The following is a 26,237-nucleotide window of genomic DNA, read 5'->3' on the forward strand; positions in this document are numbered from 1 at the left end:
GGCTACTATAACCACCTCATCTCTCTCACTAACAACTGGCAACTTATTATTAACCCACTGTCCTCCACAAACAGCCCAGACATCAGAGGCTACTATAACCACCTCATCCCTCTCACTAACAACTGGCAACTTATTATTAACCCACTGTCCTCCACAAACAGCCCAGACATCAGAGGCTACTATAACCACCTCATCCCTCTCACTAACAACTGGCAACTTATTATTAACCCACTGTCCTCCACAAACAGCCCAGACATCAGAGGCTACTATAACCACCTCATCTCTCTCACTAACAACTGGCAACTTATTATTAACCCACTGTCCTCCACAAACAGCCCAGACATCAGAGGCTACTATAACCACCTCATCTCTCTCACTAACAACTGGCAACTTATTATTAACCCACTGTCCTCGACAAACAGCCCAGACATCAGAGGCTACTATAACCACCTCATCCCTCTCACTAACAACTGGCAACTTATTATTAACCCACTGTCCTCCACAAACAGCCCAGACATCAGAGGCTACTATAACCACCTCATCCCTCTCACTAACAACTGGCAACTTATTATTAACCCACTGTCCTCCACAAACAGCCCAGACATCAGAGGCTACTATAACCACCTCATCTCTCTCACTAACAACTGGCAACTTATTATTAACCCACTGTCCTCGACAAACAGCCCAGACATCAGAGGCTACTATAACCACCTCATCTCTCTCACTAACAACTGGCAACTTATTATTAACCCACTGTCCTCCACAAACAGCCCAGACATCAGAGGCTACTATAACCACCTCATCCCTCTCACTAACAACTGGCAACTTATTATTAACCCACTGTCCTCCACAAACAGCCCAGACATCAGAGGCTACTATAACCACCTCATCCCTCTCACTAACAACTGGCAACTTATTATTAACCCACTGTCCTCCACAAACAGCCCAGACATCAGAGGCTACTATAACCACCTCATCTCTCTCACTAACAACTGGCAACTTATTATTAACCCACTGTCCTCCACAAACAGCCCAGACATCAGAGGCTACTATAACCACCTCATCCCTCTCACTAACAACTGGCAACTTATTATTAACCCACTGTCCTCCACAAACAGCCCAGACATCAGAGGCTACTATAACCACCTCACACTAACAACTGGCAACTTATTATTAACCCACTGTCCTCTCTCACTAACAACTGGCAACTTATTATTAACCCACTGTCCTCCACAAACAGCCCAGACATCAGAGGCTACTATAACCACCTCATCCCTCTCACTAACAACTGGCAACTTATTATTAACCCACTGTCCTCCACAAACAGCCCAGACATCAGAGGCTACTATAACCACCTCATCCCTCTCACTAACAACTGGCAACTTATTATTAACCCACTGTCCTCCACAAACAGCCCAGACATCAGAGGCTACTATAACCACCTCATCTCTCTCACTAACAACTGGCAACTTATTATTAACCCACTGTCCTCCACAAACAGCCCAGACATCAGAGGCTACTATAACCACCTCATCTCTCTCACTAACAACTGGCAACTTATTATTAACCCACTGTCCTCCACAAACAGCCCAGACATCAGAGGCTACTATAACCACCTCATCTCTCTCACTAACAACTGGCAACTTATTATTAACCCACTGTCCTCGACAAACAGCCCAGACATCAGAGGCTACTATAACCACCTCATCCCTCTCACTAACAACTGGCAACTTATTATTAACCCACTGTCCTCAACAAACAGCCCAGACATCAGAGGCTACTATAACCACCTCATCTCTCTCACTAACAACTGGCAACTTATTATTAACCCACTGTCCTCAACAAACAGCCCAGACATCAGAGGCTATATGACCAGGACAACATGCTTAACATTAATTGGATGTAAAGCACAAAAATAAATTAAAGAACAAAACAGGAAAACAAGTAACATGATATATACCTAACAGCAGTGAGGAAAGCTGTATAATCTAGAAATAATAGCAAGTAAATAAATTCATTTGATAGTAAAACAATAAGAATAGCGGATCCAGCGGGGATGGGGGTGGGGGTGTGGGAGTGGGGGTGGGGATCAATGACATGTAGCTGAAGGATTCCTTGGATTCTCCAACATAAAAAAATAAAATAAAAATAGAACTGTCACAACATTTTGGGGGAGCCCGGTCCCCTGCTCTTCCCCCCTAGATCCACCACTGAATAGTATTTAGGATTCTTGTTCATGGGACTGAATCGGCCAGCTTTAGCACAGCGCTAATAAATCTAAATACGCCAGGTAACGTTGACTAATGCTGAAATCATGTTTTATAACCACTGAAACCATGTTTTATGACCGCTGAAACCATGTTTTATGACCGCTGAAACCATGTTTTATAACCGCTGAAACCATGTTTTATGACCACTGAAACCATGTTTTATGACCACTGAAACCATGTTTTATGACAACTGAAACTATGTTTTATGATCACTGAAATCATGTTTTATGACCACTGAAACCATGTTTTATGACCACTGAAATCATAATTTATAATTTTGAGTTGTTCAAAAAAATATTATTACTTGTCAATCTAGAGTTTTAAAAACATATTATAACAAATTAACATTTTCAATTTTATATTTATAGTGAAGTTGTTACATTTCTATATTGTTGCAGAATAGAGGTTACATCTTTGCACGGATGATTAAATGAGTTTGTAGATTAATTATAGGCATTTAAAATAGTTCCAGAATAAACACACCTTAGTTTATAAATGTTTTGTTATGATGGTAATGAAGTGGGCAAGAAGAATCAATCACTGTTGTCAGGTGTAGATAAGGCAATTCCAACCTGCAGAATACTTGTTTGTTGTTGGAAGGGCTGAATTTTACAAAAAACATTTTGATCTTGGATTGGAATTGCCTTTTATTATCCATATGGTAAAAAATATCTTATTTCACATCAAAGTGATATGCCCCACTAGTAAAACGTCAAGTGGGATGTAACAATTCGATGTCATACGATTGGCACACCTTATACCTGAACATTAATCAGACAAGTTCAGTCATATAAACTTAAACTGACTATGGGTAGTAAAACGTCAAGTGGGATGTAACAATTCGATGTCATACGATTGGCACACCTTATACCTGAACATTAATCAGACAAGTTCAGTCATATAAACTTAAACTGACTATAGGTAGTAAAACGTCAAGTGGGATGTAACAATTCGATGTCATACGATTGGCACACCTTATACCTGAACATTAATCAGACAGGTTCAGTCATATAAACTTAAACTGACTATGGGTAGTAAAACATCAAGTGGGATGTAACAATTCGATGTCATACGATTGGCACACCTTATACCTGAACATTAATCAGACAAGTTCAGTCATATAAACTTAAACTGACTATGGGTAGTAAAACGTCAAGTGGGATGTAACAATTCGATGTCATACGATTGGCACACCTTATACCTGAACATTAATCAGACAAGTTCAGTCATATAAACTTAAACTGACTATGGGTAGTAAAACGTCAAGTGGGATGTAACAATTCGATGTCATACGATTGGCACACCTTATACCTGAACATTAATCAGACAAGTTCAGTCATATAAACTTAAACTGACTATGGGTAGTAAAACGTCAAGTGGGATGTAACAATTCGATGTCATACGATTGGCACACCTTATACCTGAACATTAATCAGACAAGTTCAGTCATATAAACTTAAACTGACTATGGGTAGTAAATAGAATATTAAATTCACTAAAGCTCGTTAACAACTGAACATTATTTGACTCAGGACAAATATGATATGAAATGGAAGCTTGTTTAATATCCTATAAATCTACACCTCCCACTGGTGACAGGAAGGAAGGAAGGAAATGTTTTATTTAACGACGCATTCAACACATTTTATTTTCAGTTATATAGCACCAGACATATGGTTAAGGACCACACAGCTATTAAGGAAGGAAACCCGCTGCTGCCACTTCATGGGCTACTCTCTTCGATCCCACAGACAGGGTAGTACATACCACGGCTTTAACATACCAGTCATGGTTCACTGGCTGGAACAAGAAATAGCCCAATGGGCCCACAGACAGGGATTGATCCCAGATTGACTGTGCACTTTACCACTGGGATACGTTCACCCCCCCCCCCCCCAGTCTGGGTGAGTACGTACCGGTTGTGTAACTTGGGGTGGGAGGACCTGGAACCCAGACTGAGACAGGAACTGAATATTGGTCGCCATCTGCTGACGTGGGACATTTCTCCACGCTTCTGACTGGAACAAACAGAATAAATAAATGAATGGATGGATGAATGAATGAATGAATAAATCAATGAAAGAATGAATAAATGGATGGATAAATCAAAGGAATGAATGAATGAATCTATCAATCAATGGAAATAATGACTCAATAGAATGAAACAATCAATCAATGGAATAAATGAATCAATAGAGGGAATGAATACATGTCATTGAATGAATGAATGAATGAATGAAGGAATGAATGAAGGAATGAAGGAATGGATGAATGAATGAAGGAAAGGCAAGGGATGGAATATCTGTTTAAATACCTTGCCCTCTGTATTATACATATTAATTTATTGTATTACTGACACTAGACCTTTGAGAACAAGTTTGACATGATTGCAAAATATTAATAATTATGAAGGATGTAAATGTTTTATTTAACGATAGACTCAACACATTTTAATTACAGTTATATAGTGTCAGACATATGGTTAAGGACCACACAGATATTCAGAGAGGAAACCCAATGTCACCACTTCATGGGCTACTCTTTTTGATTAGCAACAAGGGATCTCTTATATGTACCATCCCATAGACAGGATAGCACATACCGCTGCCTTTGTTACACCAGTTGTGGAGCACTGGCTGGAAAGAGAAGTAGCCCACCGATGGAAATCGATCCTAGATCGATCGCAAATCAAGCGAGCACTGTACCACTGAGTTACGTCCCTCCCTCTAATAATTATGATAAATCTGGCAACCACCCAAAACAAAACAATAACCCACCCACCCCCCACACACACACACAAATAAACCCCAGGTAAACCAACAGACCAGTAGGATGTTCACAAATGATAAAGACAGTTTGTACTAATTACCTGTGAACTGTTTTGCAAGGTTGGGACATTCCCTGGTGGAGTCAAATTGAACGCTTTCTGAGCCTGAAAAGTAAAAATTATAAATGAGACATGATTTGACATTCACCAAGTTCAAAGAATTTGAGATCTTCAAAACTTTGAATTTAATTATATACCAGCACAAAAATAAATTAGATCTCGTCAGTAAAACATTTGGCAAATTTTATATAAATTTGGCAAAATTATTTCTTGTAATATTGTGAATTCCACCTACATGTAGCACTCCAATTGAATATTGTGAATTCCACCTACATGTAGCACTCCAATTGAATATTGTGAATTCCACCTACATGTAGCACTCCAATTGAATATTGTGAATTCCACCTACATGTAGCACTCCAATTGAATATGGAGCGGGACATAGCCCAATAGCAAAGCGCTCGATTGATGCGCGGCCAGTTTGGGATCGATCCCTGTTGGTGGGTCTATCTGGCTATTTCTCACTCCAGCCAGTGCACAACGACTGGTACATCAAAGGCTGTGGTACCTGTATGTGCTATCATGTCTGTGGGATGATGCATATAAAAGATCCCTTTCTACAAATGGAAACAAAATAGCAGTTTTCTCTCTAAGACTATATGTCAAGATTACCAAATGTTTGACATCCAATAGCTGATGATTAATAAATAAATGTGCTCTAGTGGTGTCGTTAAACAAAACAAACTTTAACAGTAAAACAATTGGCAAATATTATTTCAATTTGCCAAATAATTTCATGTACTGATAAAGTTGAAGTTTGTTTTGTTTAATAACATCACTGGAGCACATTGATCAATTAATCATCGGTCAAATGTCTGGTAATTCTGACTCGTAGTCATCAGAGGAAACCCGCTACATCTTTCCTAATGCAGCAAGGGATCTTTTATATGCATCATCTCACAGACAGGATAGCACATACCATGGCCTTTGATAAACCAGTTGTGGTGCACTGGTTCCTGGACTGATAAATTATGAATTTCTGCAAGTGGTATTAAGGAAACTTTGGCAAAATTGTCTACTCAACTAGAGGTAGCCCTCCTCGTGCAGATAATTGAGCCTAGTTCTATAAACTGACGTCAACCTCATAAATATGGTCTTGAGGATAAAGATAATAACTAGTTAATGACGTAGGATACTGGCTTTATCCTCTTCAGGATAAAGCCGATATCGTATGTCATTAACTAGTTATTATCTTTATCCTGTTCAGGATAAAGCCGATATCGTATGTCATTAACTAGTTATTATCTTTATCCTGTTCAGGATAAAGCCGATATCGTATGTCATTAACTAGTTATTATCTTTATCCTGTTCAGGATAAAGCCGATATCGTATGTCATTAACTAGTTATTATCTTTATCCTGTTCAGGATAAAGTCGATATCGTATGTCATTAACTAGTTATTATCTTTATCCTGGAGAGTACAAACATGAAGGGAAAAAGCTATTAGTTCTGTTATTTCAGCTACATTGTACGATGACCTAGAGGTCAAATGAGCAGTTTTGTAATTTTGTAGCTATGCGCGTGACATTTACGACTTTGGTTTAATCGGTCATCATAATTGAGTGATAGTTAAAGTTTGTTTTGTTTAACGATACCACTAGAACACATTGATTTATTAATCATCAACTATTGGATGTGAAATATTTGGTACTTTCGACATATAGTCTTAAAGAGAAAACCCGCTACATTTTTTCCATTAGTAGCAAGGGATCTTTTATATGCACCATCCCATAGACAGGATAGCACACAAAACAGCCTTTGATACACCAGTCGTGGTGCAAGGGATGAAGTGTGATATAGCCCAATGGCCCCACCGACGGGAATCGATCCCAGACTGACCGTGCATCAAGCGAGTGCTTTACCACGTGGCTACGTCCCACCACAATGGGCTGATAGAAACAGTGGTTGCATGATACAATGACAAAACTCACTTGAATAGCTTCTTCCTTCTCGGCCCCACCGACAGGAATCAATCCCAGACTGACCGTGCATCAAGCGAGTGCTTTACCACGTGGCTACGTCCCACCCCAATGGGCTGATAGAAACAGTGGTTGCATGATACAATGACAAAACTCACTTGAATAGCTTCTTCCTTCTCGGCCCCACCGACAGGAATCGATCCCAGACTGACCGTGCATCAAGCGAGTGCTTTACCACGTGGCTACGTCCCACCACAATGGGCTGATAGAAACAGTGGTTGCATGACACAATGACAAAACTCACTTGAATAGCTTCTTCCTTCTCGGCCCCACCGACAGGAATCGATCCCAGACTGACCGTGCATCAAGCGAGTGCTTTACCACGTGGCTACGTCCCACCACAATGGGCTGATAGAAACAGTGGTTGCATGACACAATGACAAAACTCACTTGAATAGCTTCTTCTTTCTCGGCCCAACTGCTCTGACTGTGAGACGTGCTGGTTTTGACGAGCGTTGAACTCTCTGCACTCGTCGTCATCAGTGTTTTCGAGGTGCTTGTGTCGGGTTTCGACGTCTTGTCCGGCTCCTGAGTGGCCTGCATACAGCTGGGCAGATGTTCCGGCCAGTGAGCCTGTTGGCAGGCGTAGTCGCAGTAGCTGGTATTCCAACAGCAGTAGTAGATGGCTTCCTTCGAACAGTTGGCACACTGAAGCATAACAAATATGAGTTTATTATCCATAACAAGCATAATCATGTGGCCAACCAATGACGTAATTTTGGGAAGCAATATAGCACATATGAATTTATTATCCACATGGTTCAACATAGCAAGTTAATAAAAACCATATGAAGCACATGTGTAATAAACAAGTGTAATCATGTGACCAGTCAATGACGTAATTTTTGGGAAGCGATGTCATAACTTGATATGGCTTCACCAGTCTTAGCAAGGTCATAACTTGATATGGCTTCACCAGTGTTAGCGATGTCATAACTTGATATGGCTTCACCAGTGTTAGCTAGGTCATAACTTGATATGGCTTCACCAGTGTTAGCAAAGTCATAACTTGTGTTAGCGATGTCATAACTTGATATGGCTTCACCAGTGTTAGCAATGTCATAACTTGATATGGCTTCACCAGTGTTAGCGAGGTCATAACTTGTGTTAGCGATGTCATAACTTGATATGGCTTCACCAGTGTTAGCAAGGTCATAACTTGTGTTAGCAAGGTCATAACTTGATATGGCTTCACCAGTGTTAGCGATGTCATAACTTGGTATGGCTTCACCAGTGTTAGCAAGGTCATAACTTGTGTTAGCGATGTCATAACTTGATATGGCTTCACCAGTGTTAGCGATGTCATAACTTGATATGGCTTCACCAGTGTTAGCAAGGTCATAACTTGATATGGCTTCACCAGTGTTAGCGAGGTCATAACTTGTGTTAGCGATGTCATAACTTGATATGGCTTCACCAGTGTTAGCGAGGTCATAACTTGTGTTAGCGATGTCATAACTTGATATGGCTTCACCAGTGTTAGCGAGGTCATAACTTGTGTTAGCAAGGTCATAACTTGATATGGCTTCACCAGTGTTAGCAAGGTCATAACTTGATATGGCTTCACCAGTGTTAGCAAGGTCATAACTTGATATGGCTTCACCAGTGTTAGCGATGTCATAACTTGATATGGCTTCACCAGTGTTAGCGATGTCATAACTTGATATGGCTTCACCAGTGTTAGCGATGTCATAACTTGATATGGCTTCACCAGTGTTAGCGATGTCATAACTTGATATGGCTTCACCAGTGTTAGCGAGGTCATAACTTGATATGGCTTCACCAGGGTTAGCGAGGTCATAACTTGATATGGCTTCACCAGTGTTAGCGATGTCATAACTTGATATGGCTTCACCAGTGTTAGCGATGTCATAACTTGATATGGCTTCACCAGTGTTAGCGATGTCATAACTTGATATGGCTTCACCAGTGTTAGCGATGTCATAACTTGAAAATCAGTTAGTGTTGACGGAAAGAAAAAGATTGTGGTGTTCGAATTAGTTTGTCTCCGTGCATTTCCCAAAGGATGAAATCATTTTTGTATGAGAAAAAGTGATAAAAAATAAGTTGCCTTCATGCACCTCTCTGGAAGAAAAACTTTGCCTTGGTCCCCCCTCCAATTTACCTTGGAGTCTTAATTTTGATTTTTTTTTATTACACCAGATCACACTTGCCATGCCCTCCAAAATTAAAATTTGATGACTGAATTTAGAAACATACAACTGTTTCCATTAAACAGTTTCCACACTGAGGTATAACAGATATGGATGTAATGACTATTTGGAAATATGTATTAATAATTTCGACAATACATAGTAAAGTTCTATTTACATTTTAGAACTTATTTACTAAATATCGAATTAAACTGTTATCTTAGAAGTGATATAGGATAAATACAATTCGCTCCTCAATGACATGTTTTTAATATGTAAAATATCAACATCGTCTAGTTTTAATCAGTATTTGTCTGGTATTTTCCATATTAAAAAGCACCAGTGACGAATCCTCTATTAGTAATACACTGATAATGTGAAAAACAAAACCCTGTAACAAACCCATTGTTTTTTCTTTGCTGCAGCAACACACGCCTCTTTTTCCTGGTCAAAGATTCGCTTCAACTCTCGGAATAACTTGTTTTTCTCTGCCTCCCAAGCTGCCTTCATCTCAGCAACTGTCAGTTCTGCAAACAACAAGTGTAATACTTTAGTCTAGTTTTAAAAGCAACATATTTCAGATTTGAACTCGAACTATTTGCTCGTCCCCTTCAAGATGGAGTCATCGACTGTGTATCTATCACTGAGCTACATCCATCTTGCATGATTCAACATACATGACAAAAATTCCACGGAATTAAATGTCTTGCCTAATACACTAATTTTTAATTAATGTTATAAAAGAAATAATATGTCTGTAAAATTCATTATTAATCTTCATGTACATGTATACATGTATATGTAGTTCTTTAAACAAACCCAAGAATTTCCAAACAATTATAAATATCTTGCCTAACAGAAACAGATCTGGTAAATCAAGAAATATTTTTTTAATATAATGTTCAAGATTAATTTAGTTCTTTATTTATATTTTTAAAAAAAGAAAGAGAAGAGTTAAATTCACAAATTAATTTTGGTTTTTAAAAATTCAATCAATTTCTTTTTTAAAATCATGCATTGATATTGTCTCCAGACCATTAGACAGTGCCAGGGTTGGGGAGCCCTGATACACCGCCTTACAATTTATCTTAAAATTAATATTCATACATGTGTAAACATACATACATTATATACAAACATGCACACATACATATGCATACACGCATGCACGTACACACTCACATTACATTCTATTCTGATATATGCAGGTACAAATCAGAATAAAATAGTACTTCCTTTTATGCACGCCTCATGGTCCAGGACTTTTAAAAAAGAAAAAGAAAAAAAGGGTAACAACGAGAGAAGAAGAAGAAGAAGAAGAAAAAGAAGGAAAAGAAGGAGAACAAGAAGAAGAAAAAAGAAGAAGAAGAAGAGGAAGAAAAACCTAAAGTTGATAGTGAGTAACGAAGCAGAATTAAACTGATGATAATAACAGGAACAGCAGTCGGGCCTGTGTTGGAATGTTATATGAACATGCAATTACAAAAAGTTTTTCCTTTGAGTAGATCGTTATCTGAGTGTAATGGGTTTTTTTTCTTTCTTTAACTATATAAAAAGTTTGAGCCATTGTGCCCATTCTTTATTAAACTTTTCATAGTTGCAGTTTTTGAAATAAATATATTTCTCAATTTCAAATTTGTTTTGCAACACGTTTTGAACGGACGCGATAGTTGATTTTTTTTCTTGCATTTTCGTACAGTATATATAATATTTAATGTTAATAATTAGCCAGTTAATTATATTAACGTTCTTTTTGTTAATAATACCAAACATAACAATATGTTTGTCAAAGTGGACAACAATTCCTGTTTTGAACAAAACCCAGTCTTCTACAGCTTTCCATAAAGTATTAACCTGAGTACATTCATAGAAAAGATGTTATAGAGTTTCTGGGAAGTTATTACAGAATATACACATATTAGAATCTACATAATGAATCATATATAGAAAAGTGTTTTTTGCTAAAATCCGATGTAGGATGCGATACTGAAACCATAATAAAGTTGTATCATTAATGCTTTGGAAAGATAATTCATAGTATTGTTCCCAATCACTTGAGTCAAAATTAAATCCTTGATTTCTATATTTTATCTGCGCTTTTGGGATTATGTGTTTATGGTTGAGTATGCAATACATGTACATGTCCGTACATCCCTGTTTACTTTTCAAAATGAGTCTTAACCTAAAAGGAAAAATTGGATTATTCACTTTTTTGAAACGATCGTCCCTTAAATCACTAAATGTTGATATGAATGATTTCACAGCATTTATTAGTGAAGCATAACTAATGAAATTTGAATGAACATGATATTTTTCTGCAAAGTGTTCATACTTTAAAAATTCTCCATAATCATCTACTAAATCGTTTATGAAGATTATACCTTTTTGGGCATAATGTTTATATAAAAATGGTTTATGATTTATAACTATTTCACTATTATGCCAAATATTAACTGATAAAATATCATCTACAGATTGTGGCTTATGTTTTTGTTCAGTAGTTATCCAACTCAGTAATGTATCTTTCCAAAACATGTTTGACATCTCATTGCATTTTTTAGAAATAAAAGGATCACCATATATTATTAAATCGTTCTTTGAGATACCTGTAAGGATTTGAAAAGAGTAACCCACTTTGAATTGTTTAAAAACAGTCTTCGTATCCATGAACATTTTAATGAGTTTTTAAAATGATATATGTTTAACATTTTAATACCCCCTGCTTTATAACCTTGTGCTATTAAATCACGTTTGAGCTTTTCTGGTTTATTCTGCCAAATAAATTTATGAAATAGCGTCGTTATATTTTTTTTAAAACCTTTCCCTGGGTCTGGAAATGATATTAGCAAATATATTAGCTTGGGTATTATTAAGGTTTTAAGAACAGTTATTCTCCCCAAAACCGTTAATTTTCTAATGGACCATAATTTTATTAATTTTTGAATTTCCAGTACTTTAATATTATAATTTAGATGCATGATATGTTCCAAAGTAACTGAGAAATTAATACCAAGTATACAAAAATCTGTTGCCCCCCATTCCAACTTCCATCGTGCATGGTGAAAAACCTCGTTAGAGAACTTTTTACTTCCAATCCATATGGCTTTTGATTTAGAATAATTTATTTTTGAACCAGAAATACGTGCATAATAATCTAAAACTTTAAATGTACCGTACAAGGACTCGGGAGATCCGTCAAGAATGAAGCTTGTGTCATCGGCATATTGTGATATAAGGTATTTTTGGCCGTCTATATCAATACCTTTAATGGCTTCGTTATTTCTAACAATAATAGCTAAAATTTCAGCACAAATAATAAAAATATATGGCGACAACGGGTCCCCTTGTCTACACCCCCTTTCTAGCATGAACGGTTCAGACAGAAAACCATTTTGCAATATTCTTGATAAGGAGTTGTTATACAATGTTTTGATCCAATTTTTAATCGAAGATTTAAAATTAAAATATCAAGTACTTTATTTATGAATGACCACGATACTGAATCAAAGGCCTTCTCGAAATCGACAAGTAGCAATAAACCTGGAATGTTCTGTGTTTCAGTGTACTGCATAATGTCGTATATGAGTCTAATGTTTTCTCCTATATATCGTCCTTTAATAAAACCGGTTTGATCACTATTTATTATTTTATCTAATACCTGTTTTATTCTGTTTGCGATACAGCCGGATGCCATTTTATAAGTACAGTTCAATAAAGTTAACGGCCTCCCGTTTTTAAGAAATTCTTTAGGTTTATTTGCTTTGGGGACACATGTAATTATACATTCAGAAACTTAATAATGCTGGAGCTATAAACAAGTTGACACCATCACTGTCAAAAAATATCGATATCTTTCTTTGTGACTTTATCAAGGATACATCAAAACCAAGTTTAAATTTTTTATTTAATTAAATATTAAATTTAACTTGCACCACAATGAACATGCATAGAAAGTTTGTTTTGTTTAACGACACCACTGGAGCACACTGATTAATTAATCATCGGCTATTGGATGTCAAACATTTGGTAATTCTGACTCGTAGTCATCAGAAGAAACCCGCTACATTTATCCTAATGAAGCGAGGGATATTCACAGACAGGAAAACACATACCACAACCTTTGTCCAGTTGTGGTGCACTGGTTGGAACAAGAAAAACCCCATCAGCTGAATGGATCCACCAAGGTGGTTCGATCCTGTGACACAAGCACCTCAAGCGAGAACATGTATAGATGCAACAATAAAGCTAGTTTCTTTATGACTTCTTTATAGTTTGTATTTAAAATGTAGTGTACAGTTTGTTAAAACACTCCATTAGTCAGACACATGGGGCGGATGTAGCCCAGTGGTAAAGCGTTCACTTGATGTACGGTCGGTCTAGGATCGATCCCCGTCGGTGGGCCCATTGGCCTATTTTTCACTCCAGTCAGTGCACCATGACTGGTATATCAAAGGTGTGGTATGTGCTATCCTGTCTGTGGGATGGTGCATATAAAAGATCCCTTGCTGCTAATCGAAAAGAGTAGCACATAAAGTGGGGACAGCGGGTTTCCTCCCTCAGTATCTGTGTGGTCCTTTACCATACATCCAATGCCATATAACTGTAAATAAAATGAGTTGAATGTGTCGTTAAATAAAACATTTCCTGCTATTAGTCAGACACATGATAAAATGGCTGCACTTTAGAACTTACTAAAGTTGTGCTTCAGTTCCAAGATCTCTTGAGAATGAATGTACCTCAACTCTGTCAATTCCTCGGAGCTAGCTTGACCTTTGACCTGTAAGTTAAACAATATAGTAACCTTTAACCTGCAAGTTAATAATACACACTGACCCTTAACCTGCACATTTCATCTGCCAGTTAGTATAAAGTGACATTTAACCTGCAAGTTAGCCAATATACAGCAAACTTTCATCTGTATGTTAAAGGGACAGTCCTAAGTTTGTTGTAAGATGCTCCCACCAATAAAATAATTTAACGACCAAAATTACATACTAAATATTGTTTCTTCTTTAGAATATAGGTGTCTGTATATTCAGTGTTTCTTGTCGTCCTATTATTTGTATGTAGCCCAAACTGGATTTGGTCTCCCAACTATTTCATAAATATGAACAAATATATATTGGGAAACGAAATGAAGTTTCAGTGAGTACAATACTGGGACGATCAGAAACACATTTAAATATACAGCCACTGGTATTTTATGCAGGACAATCTATTTAATTCAAATGTGTTGTCCTTAAAACGTGTCTGGTAGTCCGCAACATCTTAACAATGGCAACAAACTCAGGACTGTCCCTTAATATAAAGTGACATTTAACCTGCAATTTAATCAATATACATGTACAGTGAACTTTCAATAAAATGTGTTGAGTGCATCGTTAAATAAAACATTTCCTTCCTTCCTTCTTGTATGTTAATATAAAGTGACATTTATCGTGTCATACCTGTTTTACCCTCCGGCAGAAACTCTGCAGTGAACTTTCATCTGCATGTTAATATAAAGTCACCTTTAACCTTCAAGTTAATACACCAAATACATTCAAGCCGCTGCTAAATAAGGGGAATTAGCAAAAGTACCCCCACCCAACCCCTCCGAAAAAAGTTGGTTGAAGGATTTTTCTAGGGATGGGGTACAACATCTGAAGTACTCCAAAGCAAATTACCATGCATTATATTAAAGCTATCTATGGAGCCATTCAAATATTATGTAACACTCAAGGGGGTGAGTGGGTGTACACACGTAAGTCCAAATGCTACGTAGCATTACAGGGGTGGGGGTATATTCAACAGTGTTACATATTCCACTTAAAAAACATTTATTACTAAAATCTTGTATTTCGTTTTGTGTTTTTCATAAACGCTCTGTCACAGAGACAATGTTTAACATTGTAGAAGAGGCTACACTTATACACACAATCATTATAAATAGAGTTAAAATGCATATATGTGCTTTCTCAAATGGCAAAACAGTATTTTAAAATTATATTACACTCATCATATGACTTGTTTGTGAATGGGGGGGGGGGGCACACATCTCCAAGTGTTACAAAATATTGGGGGGGGGGGGTATTTTTATTTATGATGTTTACTTAATCAATGTGCTTTAGTTTATAAATTTATAATTTTCTACTAATAAGTGAAATTATTGATATTACATGTACATGTATTTCAAGGCACAATGTTCAATGTGAAAACCTACATGACACTGTATATGGTTATGAAAGCAGTACGACCATTTTTAAAATAACTTAATAATCAATAATCATACCTCATTTTGGGCTTGCTGCCAAATGTCACTGACAAACTCTTCTAGAGGTCCTTTTAGGGATGAAACCAGCTGCAACAGAAGGCATTACACTTTCATCAACATCACCAGCAATGAAATAAAACTATCAAGTTGATTCAGTAATTAACAGATGCCATAAAAGTTTTCAGTGTTTGGCTGGTCAAGGACTATTGTTAACAAGTTGGCAAATATTGTTTTTGTTTCGGTTTGGGTTTTTTTACAGTAAAAAGTCCAGAGTAACTCAGGGCTCCTAGATTATGGTAGCCCCACTCCCATGGCTAGTGATATTCAGTGTTAGGCTAGTAAATAACTACTATTGCCATGCCCGACAGCTAGTATTTTTTTTATTTATCAAATACTGCATTTAAGTCCATTTTGTAAATATGAATATCCTGACCCCACTCCCACCTCCCCCCACCAATCTTAGTGTTTTTAACTTCTATATCCCTCTTTAGGTTACTATTGTATTGACTTAAGTAGGGCTAGTGAATTTTTAATCGTGGCTAGTAAATTTTAAAAATCACTGATCCCATGGCTACTGGATTTTATAAAATTTCTAGAATAAATAGAAGATAATCCCTGTCAGCATGTGTTGGTAAAAGTATGAAATCCGAGGTTTGCCAAAGATTTTTATACTTTTATCAACAAGTACTGATATATAGAGGATTTGGCACGAGTATTTTTGAATACAGAAAATATCAACCAAGTCTATGATAATCGGCAGAGCCTCGACAAATATCGATTAACTAGACGAGGTTGATATTTTACATATTAAAAAACACGAGTAGCGAATTCTATTTATCCTTTAACACTTCTAAAATAGCATTTTAATTCAATTTTCAGTAAATCAAAGTACTAAAGTCGCCACCATCCGTAATATGATGTCATCACGATTAGCACAAATTAGGTTTTAACAAAATGTTTGAAAATGTTACGCTCGGGTACACAGGTCTTGTTGGTTTGTAAGCAAATGACCCATCCACAGCAACACATTACCTAGAGACCTTGCAAATTTGCATACCATTATTAACCAGGTTAATACACTAAAATTATCACATGGATTAATGACATGGATATCATGGGTAAGTTATAGGATAAATTATGATATCACAAGACGAGGGTGTATTCTTTTTATCATCTATTATCATTCTTTTCATTTGCGACAAATGTAAACTGTCAGTAATGTGGGATGAATGTTACTATACTTGGCAGCCGTAGACTCGATAACTAGCAGAACGACAGTGGCATGACGTCACTAATGATAGGTTTAGCGCTGAAACATACACAGTGACATAACAAAAGTAGCGATATTTCCTAGGAGAATATCGTAGGAGAAATCGCAAATTATAGTGCCAGTGATATCTCCTACAAAAACCTTAAATGGATGATAAACAAAGAGTCTCACTCACCTTGTTTGTGCATGTTTCAACAACTGAGCTGGGAACGCCTTCTGAACTGGCAGGTTTTGCTGAAGATCCTGATGCAGGGCTAGTGTTATCAGTTGGTTTTTTCACTGAATGCAGCCTAATAATATATATTAGAAGTTACACTTAATGCAAGGAAAACAAATCTCTTCCTCTCTCTGCATGTCTGTCATTACATATATCTTTCAATCTCTATCCCCTTCATTCTCCCTTCATCTCCCCCTCTTTCAGTCTCTCCCAAATCTCTACTTCTCTCTCACTCTCTGTCTATAACCTCCCTTCCTAAAATCAACTGTGCTGACTAATAGGCATTTTCATTTCATACATGTATCCTGGAGTAATCGGACTTTAAACTTTTAGACCTTCGTTCAAAAGTTTATGTCGAAATTACTTTCTTTAATATTATTAAAAAGTCTGATCCTCTCTTCTTCTAAAATGCTCAAAATTATATAAATAATCGACCGAGCAGTCAATTCTTTTTATTTTTTGCTTGTAACTTTTCTTTCTTTTTCAAATTCTATTAACTTTTTTACTAATTGCTATTTTCAAAATTCTGCCCATTTTCAACAATACCCCCCCCCACTCCATCCCGAGTCAGGCCACTGATCTTATCTAATTTCTTTTTGACCACCGATCTAATTTAGCGACCAAATTTAAAGAGTAGAATTTTCTTTATTAATTATATTAATTAGAGATGCGTATTAAAATTTTAAAGGCCCACTATTTTTGGATGTAAATTTCAAAATTGTCCGCTTAATTTTTTTCTGTCCCAGGACAAGCCCCTGGCTATCCAGAGACAGGCCCCGGGACGGACATGCTCGAAACTCTAGTGGTATATGAGTATGTAAAAATTATTCGCACTCGCACTGGAGTAATCAATAGTCGCGCATCTAAGAACAAACAGTAAAGTAAACATGTGTAACTGAAAAGAAATAAAACAAATATTGTTTACTTAAATAGTTAGTCCTTTGCTGTTTATAACATACTATTTGTTATTAATATTTACTGCTGAATTCATTTGCCAAAGCAAGTTTTAAAAAAGAACCCACTTTTGGTGTACTACTTAAAATGTAACGAATAGTCGCGCACTCCATTCTATTTACATGTCGCGCACTCCATTCTATTTACATGTCGCGCACTCCATTCTATTTACAAAAAATGATGTAAATCACTTTTTCATTTTAGACATATTCTGTTAACGGACCAGGAAGTGTTGTTTAATCATTTGTTGATAAATGTGATGTCACTGGTTCGCTTATGCTCGTAAGCTTTACAAAAAAGTGACGTGCACGACTATTGATTACTCTAGGATAACAGTGAATCTGTCATGTGTTCTTTGATTTTTGAAAATTTGTCAGTTCATTTATAATTGATTTCAGGGCTAACTCTGCTACTCACTAAAGTCACCAACTGTGAATTTTAAACACAATTGGCAAATGTTATTTTAATGTGGCGAAATAATTACATGTTGAAATTGATACAATGTTGGAAAATAATGGTGGGTTTTTGCAATTTATGAAGTTTAATAGATAACTTGGCGCAATGTTTTGTACTCATGCGCAAGCCCTAGATTATTTAATTAATTAATTCATTCATCCGTTCATTCTTTCATCCATTAGTTCATTCGTTCATCCGTCCGTCCGTCCGTCCATCCGTCCATCCATCCACATCCATCCACATCCATCCATCCATCCATTAGATTCTCAGTGATTATTTCCTTTGTTGGTTTATCGAATACATTGTGTAATTAAAGCAAACGAAGAGTGATACTAACATGGTGGACAACACTGATGTTTTGGCCGCCGCCGTCTCTGTGGGGAGAGATAAGGAACTTGTCTTTGGAAAACCACGAATAATGTTTGGGGCTGAGATCAGTTGTTTCACCGTCGGTGCCATTACCTTGCCACTCATTGTCACAATGAAGTCGTCTTCGTTACAACGATTTGACAAAATGTCTGAATTTCCCGCCGAGCTTGCTGCATTCTTGGTATCAGTTTGAAAATCTATCACAAGTCGCGAGTCGCTCTCCTCACCAGAGTCTATTTCCATTACGAGAGTGGGCTCGAAGTCACTGTCCAGTTTGATCACATTGTACTTGGTGTGAGGGGTAACCTTTCCACTGCACACGTCAGGAGAGGAGGCTGATACATTGCGTAGTACTCCTGTGATCTCCTTTGACACTGCCTTCTCAACAACTTGTTTGAAGTTCTCTCTCACTTCTTCAACGCTGTGACTGGGGACATTCTTGTCATCTCTTTCTAGAGACGTCTCGCGTCTGCTTACTTTGTCTTGTCCAACAGTGTCTTCACAGCTAGAGATTTTTCTCTTCATATTTCTCTCTGAAATATTGTGATCTATTTTACCATCTTTCTTACCTTCTTCAGAAACAGGTTTAGCCTTCTCGTCATTTTCTACACTTTTTCTGCAAACATTCTCACTGGTGTTATTATGTGCTTTATATTTTTCCAAACCTCGACTCACGTCCACAACATCATCTAGTCTACTTGTCGAGCTCGAAGATTCTTTCTCTGGTTTCTTTCCTGAATCACTAGAACTTGAATTGCTGCTGTTCATATTTCCTTCTATGTCTGCCGTCTGCTGTGGTGAGTCTGACAGCTTTGACTTCTGCTTCAACACGTCTAACAAGTCTGGTAGTTTGCTTGAAGTTGTAACACTTTCTGAACATTTTCCCCTGGGGTCAGACCTCTGCACTGAGTCTGAAGGTTGTTGTGTGGCTGCATCCTCATTGTCCACGCTGTCACTGTCCGAATCCTCCTCTTCCTCTTCCTCACTCTGGGAGCTGACCGCCGGCTCCTCCAGCTTGTCCTCACTGATGCCCAACTGCTCAATGCAGCTATTGATGGTCTTCTTTAAGTTACTCATATACTCAGATTTGGAAGGCGTGGAACACCCCGAGCCTGAATCTGGAGTATCCAAAACACTGTCCTTAACAACCTTTACTGTCGTATCCATGGAAACACTGTCCTTAACAACCTTTACTGTCGTATCCATGGAACCACTGTCTTTAACAACCTTTACTAACGTATCCATGGAAACACTGTCTTTACTTTCTGCATCAGGTTTATCTTCCACAGCACGTTTTTCTTCAGTTTTATCTACATTACACATCCGAAGATCAGTTGTTTTGGTTTCAGTTTTATCTACATTAGACATCCGAAGATCAGTTGTTTTGGTTTCTGTTTTTGAAGAATCAGACGATTTTTGCAAAACATCATCTTCCACGGTGACTGCTGCCTTGTCAACAGTGTGTGAACTCTCAGCTTCCATCTCCTCATTTATTTGAACTATTTTCTCCTCCAGTTTCCGTATAACATCTTTATCTGGCAGTCGAGGTTTCGGCACAGTCACATCTTGTTGGTTGGAAGAATTAAACGGCTTTAGTTTGGGGTCTGCAGCCTCTTTCTGGCTGATTTTAAACACGCCTGTCGGCAGTGTTTTCACTTTTGCCCCAGACACACGGCGAGTTGTGATTATACTGCTATACTTGCTCTTCAACGCCGACGCCGTTTTCGACAGAACAGAGACTTTGTCGGTTGGTTTGGCTTCACCGGTCGACAGAGTGCTCTTCGGCAGCAGGTGGTATTTCTTGGGACTCTTCAACCTCTTCTTCACCTTCACCCTCATTGGCGTGTACATGTAGCCGCTGTCATACGGTATACGGTGTTCAGCGTACTCAAATGATCCAAATTTGTGTCTGAAAAACAACAAAACATGCATCTTTAATAACAGCAAAACATGCATCTTTAATAACAGCAAAACATGCATCTTTAATAACAGCAAGGAAACGTGTATTTGTTTAACAATACCTCAGCACATATTTCTCTTTCCAGCCAGTGCACCACAACTGGTATATATCAAAGGCTGTGGTATGTGCTATCCTGTCTGTGGGATGGTGCATATAAAAGATCCCTTGTTGTATTAGGAAAAATATAGCGGGTTTTCTCTGATGATTAAGTGTCAGAATTACCAAATGTTTGACATCCAGTAGTTGATGATTAATTAATCAATGTGCTCCAGTGGTGTCATTAAACAAAACAAAGCTTTTTTTAACCTCAGCAAATTTTGAGATAGTTATTTAGTGTCTAAAGCTGTGTTTATTAGCAGTCATGAATATCGTATTTCCCAATTCACTAGTTGTGAAGAGCGTTCATTTGGTGAAATAACCCGTGAACACAACTTGTGAACTGGGGTAGAAATTTCTCAGTCTTCAACACTCGTGAAAATAATGGCGGAACAAACAAAAATCCTTTGTGCAATAATGAGTTGGGGGTGTCAGATTGGAGTGACAGTGCAGATTGTGTATAAATCGTCTAAATCCACTTTGTGAAGTCGTGTTCACAATTTGGAACTTGTGATTTGACAATATTCACTAGCACCAAATACACATGTAGTTATTTTGACATTTAGTCAATACGAAAAGAGAGAAACAAACTGTCACTGTACAGGCTACTTTTATCAATAACCAAACCTTAAAGTTTGTTTTGTTTAACAACACCACTAAAGCACATTGATTTATTAATCATCAGCTACTGGATGTAAAACATTTCGTTATTTTGACATATAGTCTTAGCTAAATTTTTCCATTAGTAGCAAGGGATCTTTTATGTGCACCACCTTACAGACAGGATAACACATACCACAGCCTTTGATATACCAGTCTTGGTACCCTGGCTGGAACAAGAAATAGCCCAATGGGCCTACCAACAGGGATCGATCCCAGACTGATCGCATATCAAGCGAACATTTTACCACTGGGCTACATCCCAATCGTTGCTTAGTGTTAGAGGAAACCAGTTAGTGTTTCCCATTGGCAGTAAAGGTTTTTTATTATTCACTTTAACACTGTCTTTGATATACCAGTCATGGTTCGGAACCCAATCAGAGAATGTTCCCACCAAGGGGCTTGATCCGATTACCAAAGCACCTCAGACAAGCACTCTACCGACTGAGCTAGTTCCACCCCAAACCAGTAATGTTATGGACTGGCTACCTCAGAATAATAACATACTCAACACTTTCTATGTTAATTTGAAACTAACTATGAACTATTAACACATATCTCTTGGCAAAGACCACCTGATCTTTTCTATGTGGATTCTGACTTCACACACAAACATGACTTAAAATGAATGGTCTCTTGGTAAAGCCCACCTGATCTTTTCTATGTGGATTCTGACTTAATTCACACACAAACATGACTTAAAATGAATGGTCTCTTGGTAAAGCCCACCTGATCTTTTCTATGTGGATTCTGACTTCACGCACAAACATGACTTAAAATTAATGTTAAAGCTAAAAAAAATATTGTTCAACGACAGGACTAAAGCACATTGATTTATTAATCATCGGCTATTGGATGTCAAACATTTTGGTAATTCTGACATATATATAGTCTAAGAGAGGAAACCCGCTACATTTTTCCATTAGTAGCAAGGGATCTCTTATATGCATCATCCCACAAACAGGTTAGTCCATACCATGGCCTTTGATATACTAGTCATGGTACCCTGGCTGGAACAAAAATGGGCCCACCGAAAGGGATCGATCCAACACTGACTGCGCATCAGGCAAGCACTATACCACTGGGCTACATCCCGGTTCTCAAATGAATGGGTCTCTTGGTACATTAACACCCACCTGATCTTTTCTGTGTGGATGGGTCTCTTGGTACATTAACACCCACCTGATCTTTTCTGTGTGGATGGGTCTCTTGGTACATTAACACCCACCTGATCTTTTCTGTGTGGATGGGTCTCTTGGTACATTAACACCCACCTGATCTTTTCTGTGTGGATTCTGACTTCCTCCATTGCCATGTCCATGCCAGAGCTGCGTTTCTGCATGGTGCTGGGGGGTTGCTCGGACAACAGAAACACTTGCGACTTGGAAACCCAGGACCGATCGTGAGCTCCAAAGAAGCGCACATCGAGCTGGACACCTTCCTCACGCAAAACCTGGACAGAGAAAAGGAATGTTAAAAAACTGTTTGTTTTGTTTAACGACACCACTAGAGCACATTGATTTATTAATCATCGGCCACTGGATGTCAAACATTTAGTAATTCAAACATATAGTCATAGAGAGGAAACACACTACATTTTAACATTAGTAGCAAGGGATCTTTTATGTGCACCATCCCACAGACAGGATAAGCATATACCACGTCCTTTGGTATACACAGGATATAGCATATACCACGTCCTTTGGTATACACAGGATATAGCATATACCACGTCCTTTGGTATACACAGGATATAGCATATACCACGTACTTTGGTATACACAGGATATAGCATATACCACGTACTTCGGTATACACAGGATATAGCATATACCACGTACTTCGGTATACACAGGATATAGCATATACCACGGCCTTTGGTATACACAGGATATAGCATATACCACATACTTCGGTATACACAGGATATAGCATATACCACGTACTTTGGTATACACAGGATATAGCATATACCACGGCCTTTGGTATACACAGGATATAGCATATACCACGGCCTTTGGTATACACAGGATATAGCATATACCACGGCCTTTGGTATACACAGGATATAGCATATACCACATACTTTGGTATACACAGGATATAGCATACACCACGGCCTTTGGTATACACAGGATATAGCATATACCACGGCCTTTGGTATACACAGGATATATCATATACCACGGCCTTTGGTATACACAGGATATAGCATATACCACATACTTCGGTATACACAGGATATAGCATATGCCACGTACTTTGGTATACACAGGATATAGCATATACCACGGCCTTTGGTATACACAGGATATAGCATATACCACGGCCTTTGGTATACACAGGATATAGCATATACCACGGCCTTTGGTATACACAGGATATAGCATATACCACGGCCTTTGGTATACCAGCCATGGTGCACTGGCTGGGAGGAGAAATAGCCTAATGGGCCCACTGATAAGGATCGATCCTAGATCGACCGCACATAAAGCGAACACTTTACCACGGGCTACAAGTTAATTACAATGACACCCAGCACGTTAATCAGTGGTTATTTGGTGTTTATAACGTAACATGATTTGGCCATTTGAGCTGTGGTTATAAAAGTGTAGTCTAGACTCAAATCTCTAATGATACAAAAATGCTATTTGTATGGTATTGCCATGATGGTAAAGTCTCAGAATCAGAGTCTTAGAATCTCGAGTCTAAACATTATATGGGCATGGGATTTGGTCTGGAACATGAGAAATAACCCATGATGTTCCAATGATTGAATGGTGTAAACTGACAAAAGTTTGGATTGTTTAACGACACCACTAGAGCACACTGATTTATTAATCATCAGTAATTTTTTTACATATAGTCATACAGAGGAAACCCACTATTTTTTCCATTAGTAGCAGACGATCTTTTATATCCACCATCCCAGAGACAGCATAGCATATACCACGCCCTTTGGTATACCAGTCGTGGTGCACTGGCTGGAGCGAGAAATAGCCCAATGGGCCCACTGAGTGATCAATTCTAAGCCAACTGTACATCAAGCAAACACTTTACAACTGGGCTACGTTTGAAACTGACTATAACCGATGATCAATAATAAAATACCAATTGATTCCCAACACTAGCAGATAACCACTGACACCACACAATGGCTACTTTCACCAAGAACATGTACAGTGTTTAACGTGCTCCAATTTCAATATGGAATGAAATGAGGATTTATTTAATATTAGAGTACATTTTAAATATGGTTACATGGTATCTGACATAATTATCTTCATAAATGGTTTAGAATTAGTTAACGTTTTTCTTGCCATTCTTGACTGTAGTCGAGATGCAACCGGTCTTCCTAAACACAGCAGTCAATAGTCAGGGCTAGAACTTAAAAAATGGTCCACCGACAGCAATTTAAAGCCTGCCAAAAACAATTTAAAAAAGAAGACTTTTGAAACAAATAAATAAGACTGAAGGTTATTGTGCAGTATGTAGACATATTTTAAATGTACTAAATAAATGTTATATACTGGCAGATGATGTACACCACGTGTATACATTTTGCCACCATTGAGAAGCTTTACCGACAGCACTTTTGTACCATCGAACTTACGGCAATTTATATCTCAATGATGGCAATTGCTGTCGGTGTTGTTGTTAGTTAAGTTTCAGCCTTGATATTCATTCACAGGAGTTATCTATCTTGATTATATGAATGCTAGAACATAGTAAAATAACAATCGAACACATTCAGTGTATTTTATTGACTGGTATTCATATTTAAATTGTTACCGCAATATCGAAAAGAATACAAAAAGAAACAACCATAAATTAGTGTTAACTTTATTGATGACGTAAAATGTAAATGGGTCCTATTTCTTTATATTTGTAAAATATTGATTTAAAACAGGTTAGACATTGTTATTTAATAAAAGTTGTATATTTTTAAATGATATATTCCCATAAATATGTGATGATACGGACTTTAACACCTTGTTAAGTGAAAGTGAAAATAAACTTTGTGAAGGCAACATAAGAATAGCAGGGTTTTTAAAAATATTTTTAAAAAGATAATTAAGTTCTTTAAATTTTCCTTAAAATATTATACACATCACTTGTAGTGTTACATTAGTTGTTTTCAGCTGGATGCTTAAGAGTTAAAAAGTAAAGGGTCTTTTTTTACAGCTCATTAATTTATTAATCGACTATTGGATGTCAAACATATGGTAATTCTGACATAGTCTTTCAAATGTATTAGACAGGATTATCACTGTTAGATTGTAGAAATATAGAGAACATGATGATGGTAACCAGTATTAAAGTCTTACCTTAGCTGGCCAGAATGGATAGCCCTTGAGCTTTGCCCACACTAAAGTATGTGGTGTCCTCTGAAAGAAAATATTGTATCAATAAAATATTTAGTCCTGTCTTTATAGAAAATATGTTTTGTTTAGCAACAGAAATCGGAAGTTTCTTTTCTTGAAAACTAACCTCTTTGAGATATAGAGTACCAGTAGGAGATGATTTATCTTATAATGGGTGGTTGCCAAATGTATCTAACGAGCAAATACAGTTTAACAGGAAAACACTAAACAAAAGCAACAACATTGGGTTAAAAATACATAAGTTAAATAATGACGTCATAGACATAAACAATTTACTAAAATTACGTTATCAGTTTATGGTTACTTGGGACCCTGGAACAGTCAATCA

General features: G+C 37.4%; 1 protein-coding gene across 4 annotated transcripts in view; it reads right to left on the minus strand.

The window, feature by feature from the left end:
* The window catches only part of LOC121376912 (protein kinase C-binding protein 1-like), a 113,706-nt gene that overhangs the window by 15,393 nt on the left and 72,076 nt on the right, over window positions 1–26,237 (minus strand). For 3 of the 4 annotated variants that reach the window (XM_041504702.1, XM_041504705.1, XM_041504704.1), the window contains 11 exons: window positions 25,853–25,912; window positions 22,799–22,977; window positions 18,777–20,717; window positions 16,988–17,102; window positions 15,561–15,629; window positions 13,982–14,066; window positions 9,692–9,816; window positions 7,527–7,784; window positions 5,140–5,202; window positions 4,187–4,288; window positions 1,961–1,988 (listed from right to left, as the gene is read on the minus strand). In XM_041504702.1, coding sequence (XP_041360636.1) covers window positions 1,961–1,988; window positions 4,187–4,288; window positions 5,140–5,202; window positions 7,527–7,784; window positions 9,692–9,816; window positions 13,982–14,066; window positions 15,561–15,629; window positions 16,988–17,102; window positions 18,777–20,717; window positions 22,799–22,977; window positions 25,853–25,912 — 3,025 coding nt within the window. The remainder of the gene's footprint in view (window positions 1–1,960; window positions 1,989–4,186; window positions 4,289–5,139; window positions 5,203–7,526; window positions 7,785–9,691; window positions 9,817–13,981; window positions 14,067–15,560; window positions 15,630–16,987; window positions 17,103–18,776; window positions 20,718–22,798; window positions 22,978–25,852; window positions 25,913–26,237) is intronic. The other variant, XM_041504703.1, reaches the window with a different exon arrangement.

This window comes from Gigantopelta aegis, chromosome 7, assembly GCF_016097555.1.
Source record: "Gigantopelta aegis isolate Gae_Host chromosome 7, Gae_host_genome, whole genome shotgun sequence".
Lineage (NCBI taxonomy): Eukaryota > Metazoa > Mollusca > Gastropoda > Neomphalida > Peltospiridae > Gigantopelta > Gigantopelta aegis.